Here is a 13235-nt window from a genome sequence, read left to right as displayed (position 1 = left end):
AAAAACTCAGAGGTGACTTAGATGTGTTTCCATCGGCCAGGGTGAAACCATTTAATAGGCTCCTGACTGAAAAAAATACAACCACTCGAAAAATGGAAAGAGTCTTTCAAGGGTCAATGACTATTGGGCAAGATGTAATTGTTCTCTACTGTGCCATTTAGTTTGAGCTCTACTTTAATGGTTTCATATAAAGAAAGAGGCAAAGAAATATTATTTGACATTACAGCATATATAGCATGGCTTTTATGGAAAATCTCTGGATGTTAAAACCTATTTTTAAACGTTTTTCATTAGATTCATGACAAACTGTGTTGCTATGTGATTTAATAATATTAATAAATACACTTAAAGCCTATCAATTACTAATATTTAATTTTTAAGCCCTTGATTTTGACTTTGTACAACATGTATGTCAGGGTACATGCAGAAAAGCTGTTGTTATTGCTGTGATGATGTGAAAGGGCTTTCAAGGCAGAGGTTAGAGCTCTAATTAAAGAGTAATAAAAAAGGCAACATTCTGACATGATTAGTCATTTGTTTGGGAATCAGACAAGAGACTGACGTGTGCTTTGAATCCCGGTGGAAGGAAAGGTCGCCGTTTGGGCCAAGAGAAACGGGATAAGGGTTGAACAGAGCGTGGGCGATCAAGGGTTGCTCCTGGGATGGCGGCAGACTCTTAAAGGACCAGACTATAGACAAACATTGACGACGGCTCATTTCGGAGTCGCCAACATCAGAGCACAGCCTTTTCCCTGAATCTCTCCCACTGTGGTGTTCCCAAAGCAAATTCAACATGGATGAGTCATGGATGAAGAAGTTAGGGAAACGGACAGAATGTCACGATGCCGAGACTTGTGATGATGGAGCATGAGAAGAGAGGGGGAGGAGGGGAATGACAGACTGACAGAGTGAACTGGCATTAGGGCAGATAAATGATTTAAATGGTGAGGTTTAGAGCAATGAACGGGTTTTAAGAAAAAGGAACAAAGGCTAAAGGCGTCTCCATCTTTTTCATGTTTTCTTATTACTTTCTCAGTTTTTATTCTTTCTGCTACTGTTACCTTTACGCTATTATACTCTCAGAAATTAGGGTATGGTAAAAGTCAATTTCTGTCCATACAAGTCCAAGGTGCATGAATTACACATCAATTAATTGTTGGGACTCCAAGCATAGCTGGACTGGCCATCGGGCATACCGGGCATTTGCTCGGTATGCCCGATATGCTGGCGATTTTTTGTTTTTATGGGCCGATGGATTTTTTAAAAAAAATTTTTTAGGAAGGGTATATATAATGAAAGGTGTTGGATTGGCCAATTGGTCATGATCGACTCTGGGCTGGACCAATTACAGCCGAGGAGGCCGGATGCACCCTCCCCCTTGTTTAGCAATCACGTGATTTTCGCGCATTGCATGCCGGGAACTCGTGGCAAAACAATCCAAGTACCGCATCAAATGCAAGCATTTGCAGCACCGCAAAACGTTCATTCTCCGGTTCCAATACCTTCTTGTTTTTTCTTTGCCGCACAACAAAGGAATGTACAAAACAAAAGGAGAACAATGCCGGTCCATACAAAGACAGACTCGACGAAAAGACAAAGAAAAGATACGAGGAAAAAATCAAAGGAGTGAAAGGGTCAGACCCTTACGAGCACACAGAGTGGACAAAAGACGTTAGCGTGCTGCCCAACTTTCACCACGCTCAGATTTATAATTATACGGTTCTTGGAGTGAGTGCATACACTCGTGAAGTTTAGTAACTTCAGGTCACTGCAACAAGCCCAGGTACAGTTTACCGACGGATGGGTGCAGGACCTTGAAATGCACCGTGTAGAACGAAAGACCATCGTAGGAACAAAGGTAAGTTTACCAGTCTCACAAATCGTCTTCATAAATACACATTCGTTAACCGTTTATTAATAGGACCTTTGAGCTCAACGGTAATTAATTAGTAGTGGAAATAATTTCTGGTACCCATCACAGAAATGTAGCAGTGACAATAATATTGTATGTCGTAATCGCACTGGACAATTAGTGATACAAAACAACTGTTTTATCCTGTGAATAAAAGTATATGTTTTTGTCAATGTACCATGGTAATAACAGAAGTGAAACGCAATATTGTGTCAGGACAATTCACTATTTATGCACAATAAATAAAGGAGCATAGCGCAACAATTTCTGTTCAGCGCCAGACTTGCTTGTAACCTATATCACCAATTATGTTAAGAAAAATGATGTATTAACTACAACAGAAGACTGACCTTTGTGGGAATGCTTGGAGGAGACCAACATGTGAGCTGGAGTGTTCTGAGACATTGTATTTGGTATATCCAGACCATCCGTCGGCTCTTACTTCAGAAACATTGCTTAAAAAATTTCTCTTCAACGACGTAATCTGATAAAAAAAACGATCTCTTTACCCGTCGGCTTTCCGTGGCTGTCATGCGACCGGCTATTGCAGTTAATACAACAGCTTCTTGACATTTTTTGGGTTTCTTCTTATCGCTGTGTAACTGAGTTCAATTGAAAGCCTGCGTGCGCTAGTACCTCTTGCCACAAGTTCCCAGAATCCTTTGCGGTTTTACCCCTGAATGATGTCACATTTTCAATCTTTATCCTGGTGGGCCGGTCTCTAGTCAAAATGCCCGGGCCGATTTTTTGTCCCAGTCCAGCCTTGACTCCAAGCTAAGTAACTATGAGCACATTTCCGAAAGCCAGTGTCCCCAGATAGAAATGGTGTAGTCTCTCACTTTTACATCTCAAGATGCAATATTTTATTGCTGTTTATTTTGGGTAAATTAAAAGCATATACGCATACACTGAAAAAAGGACACGGGCCATCTCTTGGATTTATGTAAGCATCTTAGGTGTATTTAACGGAATTGCTTTATGGTTTAAAGTTAAGTGTTAATTTAACTCAATTGTTCAAGTTGCTCCCAAAACAAAACATCTGTGTGCAACCAACATCTATATTGAATTACGTAATTCCAACATGTTCTTTTCTTCAATGCATATTCCTTTGCTTCCACTGTGTTGAGCTAACAAATTTATTAAACCACCACCCAGTATAAGGTTTATGCCAGAGCTGCCCTAAACAGTACTAATAATTAAAATAAAGTCATTTTTACAAAGTTTCTATAGTAAATAATCCACCAATATACACATACTCTTTCATCAAAATTATATTGTTAATAATGCACATCAATGTTCTTTGATTAAAATACCCATGTGCAGTTATTTACTTGCATCTTGAATGTTAAGCTTCTCAGAGAAGTCTAGTGTACCAGCTCACATTTGGATATAAAATCATGATTTGTTAGTTGCATAGTAGATAATATCAGGTTTTGGCAGATTTCAACTAAATTATGTTTTATTGTTTCTAAAAAGATCTAATAAGGCAATCTAATACATTTGTTGCTTTGTAAGATGAAAGGTCCACTTTGTGCATTTACATTAAGTTTCGCAGTTTATGTCTGCAAGACACAAACTGCAAAGTAAATATCAAGGGTCTAAAGTATAATGGTGGTTCATTAAGGGGTACTTTCCCAGTCCCAAAAAAACTGTTCCCCTAGAAATAAAACAAAAGAAAAAAAGTGTCTGTTTATTTAGTGACAGTGTACATGCACATTGATGGAGATGTTAAATAAGCATTTTGGAAGATAGTGTCAGATTACCACTGAATAAAACTGTCTCCCCCCCCCCACAATGCACGTCAGGGTTATTTTTATGACAAAAGCGTCAACAGAAGAAATACAAAACCCCAAAACAATGTACAACACTTTTCCAATTATTATGTGACTTACAATACTAATGAAAAAGAATAAAAACACAATAAATACTATGTAAATTAAATAGGTAAACTCTTGTAATTGAACATGATCTTTATTTTTGGTCTGAAACTACACAAATCATAAAAATAATAGCTGCAAACCTTTCAGCTCAAAGCTGACAATTACCTTTTAGCGTCTATTAATCTTTTATTTATGAAGGCCAGGAAACCACACCATATACAATAAGTAAACTTTGTGGAATGTGTGCCTTAACAGGGAAAAATGGGGAATGTGTGCATAAATTTCATACTATTATAGAAATACAAAGATATCACAAGAACTTACATATTTCCTCAAATAGTAATAGTATGTAGTGCAGTTTTACAAGATGCACATGTCACATAAAATTATTTACTCATGAAAGCAGCCCCAAAGAGCGCAAAGACAATTAAACAATGAAACAATTACATTTTTTAATTTGTCATGTTCCTTGGGTTCTTTTTTCCTTTGACTGTTTTTGGCTATTTTGTATTCGACTTTTGATTATCTCCTGTTATTTACTTATTTATTGTTTTACGTTTTAACTTTGAAGCATAGTTTTCTTTGATAGTTTGCATTAAAGGCTTGCCTATTGCTTAATATTCAGTCTGCAGTGTCCGGCATTTGGATCATCTCTCTTACCCATATGGAAAAATGTTGTATTCCATAGTCCTTCATAGATGATAAATGGCCTGCACTTCACATTAACCCGTTACATTAACCTACCACCTGAGCCACAGCTGCCCAAAAGCTACAGGAGTGTTATTGCACTGATGCATTGACAAAGCAGAGGTTAGAAAAAAGTTTAAACTCTGTGACAGCAGGTGTATACAAAAATTATTCAGGTAAGTGCACTTATAATTGTACTAATTTAGCAGTATCCATAACATGATTTGCTTAGTGCTCTGGTGTGATGAGCCAAAGACACTGAACATGCTGGCACACTGAGTCATAAGTGAAACCATAACCTTGTGCAAAGGTTTTATCAGATTTGGCAGAGTTCTGCTGACCAATGCCTCAACGAATTCATTTACATACATCTGCTTCAAAATAACTTCAGATATGCCTTGTAGGAATAAAGAAGACACTTCTCTCACCATCAGCCTCCCCATTTAAACTAAATTTAGTACTAAACCAATGCTATCTTACAAGCTGTTACATTATTGGTGTTGGTTCATGCTTCAGACAGCTGGAACTTTGAAGCTTTACATTTTGTCAAATGTGAGTCAGAATAATCGAATGTTATTTCAGATTTATTAACTGATTAAGCAGCCCTCCACAACTGTCCCATTTTCTCTTGGGAAAACGAATTGTCCACCCCTGGATGCTAAGAGGTTAATAAAGGGTTAGGTGGTTAATTTTCTCATGGATCAAATGGAAAAAGTAGGGCTGCTGCAAAGGGCTGGACCAGTAAAAGATGGATACAATTAATGCTTTGAATTAACTTACCACTTGAGCCACAGCTGCCTAAAGAATATAGCCAATTGCATGTTCGAATATATGAATTCCCACATTATACTAGACAAACTTAATAAGAATCTTGTATCTAGTTGTAACATATGTATTATTTGCAAGCTTCATTTGAAAGATATATACATTTAGTTAAGGAAAAAACAAAAAAACAACAACATTTGTTTCCTACAAGCACTTAACACACATCCTTACCTTGAGAGTGTCAAAGCCTTCCTCCAGATAAGTCGCACACTTGTTTTTCTCTCCAGTTGATGCGTAGAACTTACTCCACCAGTCCATAATCTCTTCTCCCTGTTGGTCACACAATCAGATGTCAGAGTTTGGAAGGTTGAATAGGAGGTGCTGAATATAAATAAGGCTGTGTTGTTTGGTAAAACCCAAATGATACTTTTGAATCATTCAGGTTTGCTCTGCATGCAGTCTTATGGCTTGCGTAATATTATTTAAAAAAATATTTGTGTTGGTTAGACTTCATGTTTGCGTTACTTTCTTGCTGCTTCATTTACCTGACGAGTCAAACTAAAAATAAATAAATAAATACTTGAAAGGTCATTTCCAATCCCACCAAATTGTCTGTGGCTACTGAAAGTGATTTTTGTGTCGTTTATGGGCTGTGTTTGTTTGATATCTGAACTTCTTCTGAAGAACCTTTGACCTTTCAAACCTGTTCAAAGTCCTGCAGTGAGTGCTATTTGACTTTGTAGAGCACTGCAGCGCTTTTCATGATTTTTCCAATGATCGCATGGCAACATCGAGTTAGCCAAGTTATGTCAACACAAGTAAAAATTGTCTCTGGTGACTCCATGGCATTAAGGTCATGGTATATGGGCGTTCTGAGGCAATGGAAACGGGAAACACTGGGATGGGAACTGGCACAAGGTGGACGAAAATCAACATGGACATAAGAAGAACCGAGTTATGCCAAAAGAGTCCAAAAATGTATATTTATTCATGAAGAAATTAATTATTCTGCTACCTTGCTCCAAGCTGTTTTTCACCACGTCTCTCTATAACCTAGTAATATTCTTCAGGAACAAAAAATACTTGGTGCTTTCATTGTCTTTTTTGGGTGTTTTATGCTGATCAGACGAGGCCAGATGTAGTGAAAATGTGAAAATGTTAACTACCTTCCCGAAAACACAAACTCACTGAGGCTGGACTGAAGTTATCTACCGAGAGATTGGCTGGTGTAGTTCATGTGATTAAGGGAGTATGAAAGAGGTCAGACTAAGTGGAATCCAAGTTTGTAATTTGTGCGCAACCCTAAATTTAACATACCCCTGCTTAAATTTAATACCATTTAAAGTTCTGACAAAAAAACCCATAATCTAAAAAAGGTTTTTTAGTGTTAGAAGCAAAATGTCTCTTAATTTGTTTTCTCCAAACGCATTACTTCTCAGTCTCTGGAAAACATTGATTGCTTTGATTTTATTGTTTCCTAAGTATTTCTTTCTTTTTTGGAGCCAATCTCCACCTGAAACTGGGACTGTTGTGTAGGGCTGCACCAATAACACAGAGGTCAAATGAATATTAAGCAAAACTGAGTTCAGTTTATTGGTGTGGTCCTCCACAACAGTCCTTGGCTCTTACGAGGTGAGAAACTGGGATGGTTGTGAAGAACCGCAACAGTAAGCTTATAAAGAAATAAAATTAATACGGAGTAATATTGAGCTCATCCTATTGATGCGGCCGCCACAATAGTCCCACTTTATAAAGATAGAAAGTTAATACTAAGCAGAATGGAGTTGTTGAACTAAATTAAGCTGATCTCACCTTTGCTTAATATAAATTTTTAAGCTTATTGGTGTGGCCCTCCACAACAGTCCCAGTTTCTCATGTAGCCTGCTGGGAAAATTAATTTTCCACCCTGAGTTAACAGATGGGGCAAATGCATGCAAGTGCAAAAGTTACCAGAATGAGATGCATTTACACATATTGCACTGCCAACATAATTTCACACCAGATGGGTGTCAGATACTGGAGCTCCATCATGATGCACAAGGGTTTTGGGTGCAGTTGGGCATATAGTTTCCCTTTTAAAAGGTCCACATTAAATGTTTTTTAAGTGCAATAAATCACTGGTGTAATAAATCACAGTGTTGCATTTCGTGCTTTGTTTCACCTAATTTTAATTTCTGCTGTTAGTTTGGCTTACAAAAGCTACTCGGTTGGGTTTGGGAAAAGATTGTGTTTTGGTTTGACAAAATTAACCCTGCAGCTAAAAAAAAAAAAAAAAAAAAAAAAAAAAAAGCCTACCAATTTAAATGTGACACCAAAGGCCCTTACAATCATCAATAACCCGTTGCATCATGGCACAGATGCCAAAAGAACAGCAGCATCTGATGCTGGGGGATTATAATGCACTGGTAGTGCATAATGTGTGAAAGATTTCAGTGGTTTTGGCAAAACCACACCATCTCACACGCTTGGAATGGCATTTTTTATAAGTCGGTGCGCTCCAAAACTTACCCACTGTAACATCTAGTGTCAGCGTTAACAACAAAAGACAGGTCAGAGAGAAATTTAATTTCACCGTAGACTGCACGATCACTTAGTGCAGACGCACAAATGCTGACAGAATTGTAACCACGCATTAAAGTAGAGGGATTAAACACATTTTAAGGAGCTTTTCAACACATTTCTTAATACTTATTCTCATAGCACATTAGGGGTTTCAATCCAAAATGAAACATACACCATATAAAAAAAAAAAAAGTAGAAGAAGAAATAAATCCCGCTATTACAAAATGACTGCTGGCATTAAATCAAAGGCTGTTAAAGCCTTACTATTACAGCTATGAGTCATCCTGCGCTCACAATGTCGTTCTGTTTTGGAGGGTAAAATATATATCTTTGTTTTTGAAATCTTGACTGATGGCCTTTTGAGGTTTGGATTCATTTTGATTTATACGATGTGATTTTTGGGGAAATATGTGACATCTCGGAAAGAAACCCTGTTTCATGTGTTTTATCAAGACTTCCATTTTCTCAAGCGTGAAGCTGCCTCATCCATCAAATTTACTAAAAGTCTGCTCACATTGGCAACGCCGACCGCAGAGCTACTTAAAAGCTCATTTTTGATTATTTTCTCACAGAAGCGAAAAGTCTGTCCATCTCACTGTGTGTGTGTGTGCGTGTGTGTGTGTGTGTGTGTGTGTGTGTGTGTGTGTGTGTGTGTGTGTGTGTGTGTGTGTGTGTGTGTGTGTTGGCAAGCTGCTGGCTGCTCACAACAAGGAAACATCGACCACAAAAATTGAGAATACAGTGGGGACAGATCAACCTACAGTGTGTATCTTCACACACATACAAAAACACACATTTCATCCCCGCCCTGCAACCTTCAACCCTCTGAGGAACACTCCAGAAACACAGTTGTGACGCATGCGCCACTTTTTCCTGTGTGTGTGTGTGTGTGTGTGTGTGTGTGTGTGTGTGTGTGTGTGTGTGTGTGTGTGTGTGTGTGTGTGTGTGTAAGTAAAGGCATAAATGTTGAACAAAAGTGCTCTTATGGCACTGGGTTTGTGTGGAATCCCCTTTCTCCTACTTCCCACAAACTCTGAGACAGAAACACACACATGCACACAGGAGAAGTAGGGGGACTATGGAATTCCTAATTTTTCCAAAGTGGCAGCATGGCATGGAAAAGGTCAGCACGTGGCGTTTAACTAGGACATGACACACACACACACACATGCACAGTGCCCTGTGTCTGAGGCGTGAAGTGTCTGCTGTGTGTTTATGTGCCCTCTGTGTGCTGCTGGTGCCAAGCATTGATGACCAGGGCGCCAGAAAGTGAGTGTGTGTGTCCACGACTCCTGATTCAGACAGATTAAGGCCGCCGGTGGAGTGTTCCAAACTCTGTACTAAGTATACACTCTGGAGATCGAACACACACACACACAGAGCCTGTAGTGGTCTGGTCAGGGTGTCGGTGTGGTTTGCAGCCTATCATTATGCCCTGTGGGGAAAGCCAGCCTAACCAAACCAGACTGGCACTGCCAAGAACTCTATGAGCAGAGCGAGTGCATTTACATAAGAGTTCATAAGAGCACCGAGCTGCTTCATAAAAGCTTTTTTGTGGGGAAACCCCATCCACAACAGAGTCAGAGGTCAAAGGTGGGGCTGGAAGAGGCTTCCTTTAAAGTTCACACACATAAAGAGCCAAATCTGACAGAGCGTTTAGGAGCTTTTTGTTGCCTTGTAATGTCAAAAACATACACATTTATCACAAGGGAGCTGCTCTCTAACAAGAAAAGAAAAGTGTTTTTAGATGAATTATAATCTGTGATAAGTTCCAGCATGCCAAAGTTCCAACAGCATGAATTGTGACCTTACATAATCGACGACATCAGGAGCCTCCCAAAAAGCTGCAATTTACCCGGTGAATCATCTGTGGAGGTTACTCTGTGGAACCGTAGACTGTGAATAAAAGATGGACTTTGCCACCATGACATCATTGCTTGGTTTGCCTAAATGTTAGCATTTTGGCCACTACCACCACCTGCTACTTTTAGAGCCAGAAGTGAGCATATTTGGACACAAGGGTGGAGGTCTAAAAGGATCTGCTAACACTAACAAGCTCGGTTGGCAAGCACTTATTACACCAAATACATGCTAATTATTCCTGAGAAACACAAAAGTAACTAAACCTTTACTTATCAAAACTGTAATGCACATTTCCTAGACTAACTGTACAGCTAGTACATCTTTTGTCAGATAACTGCATTAAAAAAAGAAGTTTGTGCTTCAGTTTTGATCTGTAAAACATGTTGTGCGTTCCTACTTTGTAGTAATTATTTGTGTGTGGCTGTGTGCGTTTGATGAACCAGCACAGTCCATGAAAGCAGTTTGTTTGGAGTAGCTGATAACTTAGCGGTCCAGATGATGACCTGGATGACTGAGAACTTTCACACTAATTAAGCTTAGTTTTCAGCTATAGATGCTGCTTGGTTGGATATGTTGGCTCACTTTGGTGGTGTGCAGCATACCCGGGAAACCGTGCAGTGTCCTCTAATTTTATGCCAAAAACGTACTGTATGGTCCATTTCAACCAATCCGGCAACGTTGACTTCAAAGCACCCGAATCAAAAACTTTTCCTACTCAAAGATCAGTTGTCTACTGGAGAATTTTCTGAAGCAGCAAGCCATTCTGCCAAAAACTCAAATTTTCTTTGACCTCATTCCATACCTCTAAAATAAACTGGTCAGTGTGAAGAAAGTGGAAAAACTATGTTGGCTTCTTAGGCACAACTGTTTGCATGTATTTGTCATTTGCTCCACTGCGGTTTCAAGGCAGAACAGCAAACCTCAAGTAAAAATCTGTGGCATTTGCACATAAATGAATGTCTTCTTTGCTATCATTGATTGATATTACACAGGGCTGACTCAATCTACAGCATGTCCAGTTTCTGAAAGCTTTTTTCATATGCTGTTCTAAACTCATACCGCCGACTAGCCCATTTATCTGAAAAGCCAATCTGCTATGCAGAAAACAATTTGTTCTCACATTCTCCCCAATTTAAAAGAACCTCAGAAGCCTCAAAAAGCGACACAGGTTTTGAAAATAACAAACTTTCTTGCATTTGCTACTGACTGTTTGAGCAAGCTGTGGCTGCTAGTAAACAGTCCATGCTATATGTAACACCAAAGACAATTGGGAATCATATATGGAGGACTAGCAAACATTAACTGACAGAATAGGAAGTCATGGACACTGATTCAGCCCACTGGGTTGAGAAGGTAACCCATATAGGCCTGGGTTCGAATCTGCCCTGAGGCCAGTAACTGTGCGTCTTACCCCTCATCCTGGCTTTCCTGGTATCTCTCCACTGTCCTGTTAAATAAAGGTTAACAAGTATAAAAAAAAAGAACAGATAGCCTTAACCCTGATGCCCTAACTACCTAAATGTTGACTGTTGGCCTCAGATGCCAAGTCGGATAGGCTCTCTATAATGTGGGAAGCATCTGTGTCTGCATCTTTAGCTGCTAAATGGTCCGCTATGGTCACCAGCTACAGTAAACAATGTCCTTCTACTGTCAGGGAGATGTTGAGTGAATAAGGCTTTTCACAGGAGCTTTTTGAAAGTCTGTCTGATATCTGAAAGTTCAAACACTAACTTGCGACTAATGATAGACTTAAAAGTACACCAGTGCCATCTTTAAAAGCACAGACACATCTGGATGATGGTCTGGGCAACAAATATGTGCAGCGCTCAGATTCTGGAGTTGAACAGCAGCTTACATCAGCCTGTGGCTGAAATTAGCAGAACAAGAAAAACAATAATGATTTACTAAGCTATTTTGACATCTTGTTTCTGGTTACAGTGTCATTATAGGGCCATAAATGTGTGTTTCACAAACCCCCAAAAATGCCACAAAGTCGCCTGGCACAAAGCCATGTCAGTTAGTTTCTCTGGATCCAAAGCAGCCAGGAAGGATTTATGGAAGTTGAGGTAAACTGCAACATTTTCAGAGCAGGATTTTTAACCAAAACTGACTGCTTTTTGGAGAAGAAGTGGAATAATTCTAATAAGAATTAATGGCAGAGGTACAACGATAGAAAAAGCAGACACAAAAACCAGATTATAGTGACCTGACAGATTTTTGAAATCCAGTTTCCTTATGGAAATGAGAAAACACAGAGGTTGGTTTGAACCACGATATATACTGTCATCGTGCACGCATTCTGCCGATGAGACGTGACATATAATGTTCATTTTCCATCTGAGCGACGTTAGATCTCAGATATCACGAAAGGGGGGCTGGAGCCTCCGAGCTTTGAGGAGCCATGACGCTCCTGACAGCCGATCTTCTTAAACTTTTCCAACTCTGAAACTAAATCTGACTGATCTGCTTTGGAAGCGGCTCTGCTGAGCGCACACTCTGCTGCAGTAATCTGGTAATCATCAGACATACGCGCATGACCTGTTCTTTTGGTTGCGACCCAGAGATTAAGGATGCCAGGATTTACGGCACATGAGAGAGCATGCTTTCTTTCTCTGGTGCCGTGAGATATTAGCCGCCTCTTTTTGCTCCTTTAGTTGAAACTTTTCTGATTCTTTTCATTCTCTCTGCTTCTCTTTTAGTCACTTTCTCCCTCTCTCATTCATCCATCCCTCCTCTGTCTTTTAGTAAGAGCTCACAGAGAGTTGTGGTATAGAGGATCTATAAGCAGCTCTGTTGACTTTGGCCATGGCCAGACAGAAAACTGAGCTTTTAATTTGACTGCTTTAAATATCTGACCCTTAATAAAACAAATATCTTTGTTTGGAGAGGAAGAAATCCCCCCCCCCCCCCCCAAATTCGAGCAAGAAAGGAAAGAGCACTACTGGATGTGTATGTTTGTGTGCTCAGGCTGGTCCGGGTCATGCTTAGTCTTCAAACTGACCTGGCTTAGATAAATAAAATAGAAGAATGTAACAAGCAGCGGAGCCCCCCCACCCCAAGTTCAAATGTGGGATTAGATTTCCTGTGTAACCGCACAGCTCGGTGTGTCGCTCTGTAAAATCTGGCTTTCTCAAGTAGGATGCATTTTTTTGACACAAGACCAGCAAAGCAGCAAGTCTCCCGTTTCATCCTGGCAGCAGGAAAAAAGCCCCACTTTTATCTCATTCCAGATCGGCCCTCATCTGTCTGCACTCAGTGTTATTCAACAGTGTCTTACTTTAAATAAACTTCATCGATAGATAGCAAAACTAAAACTGTGCTACTGTCTACACACTGTGACCTGGCATCACCTGAAACATTGTTTATTAGTTTTAGATTTTGACTGCCTTTTTACTAATTAATGTGTGTTTTTTGTTTTTTTTTTACTTAGAGATGGAAAAAAATTCCCACAGACTGTTTTGGACCCCATCCATTTATAGGGTCTTTTCAGCCCTGTTTTTGGGGTATAATAGGCAGGTAGGTGCTTCTAAGTAGTGCTGAAAAACAGCTGGTTGGAAGTGAGGGCT

At 39.6% G+C, this 13235-nt stretch overlaps 1 protein-coding gene across 7 annotated transcripts in view; it reads right to left on the bottom strand.

Moving 5' to 3' along the window:
* dysf (dysferlin, limb girdle muscular dystrophy 2B (autosomal recessive)) overlaps nucleotides 1-13235 on the bottom strand; it is a 107290-nt gene that overhangs the window by 31030 nt on the left and 63025 nt on the right. For all 7 annotated transcript variants that reach the window (XM_080903386.1, XM_080903390.1, XM_080903389.1 and 4 more), the window contains one exon: nucleotides 5476-5574. In XM_080903386.1, coding sequence (XP_080759512.1) covers nucleotides 5476-5574 — 99 coding nt within the window. The remainder of the gene's footprint in view (nucleotides 1-5475; nucleotides 5575-13235) is intronic.

The sequence above is a fragment of the Rhamphochromis sp. 'chilingali' genome (genome assembly GCF_963969265.1).
Source record: "Rhamphochromis sp. 'chilingali' genome assembly, chromosome: 1".
NCBI lineage: Eukaryota > Metazoa > Chordata > Actinopteri > Cichliformes > Cichlidae > Rhamphochromis > Rhamphochromis sp. 'chilingali'.
This window is presented reverse-complemented; position numbering and strand designations above follow the sequence as displayed.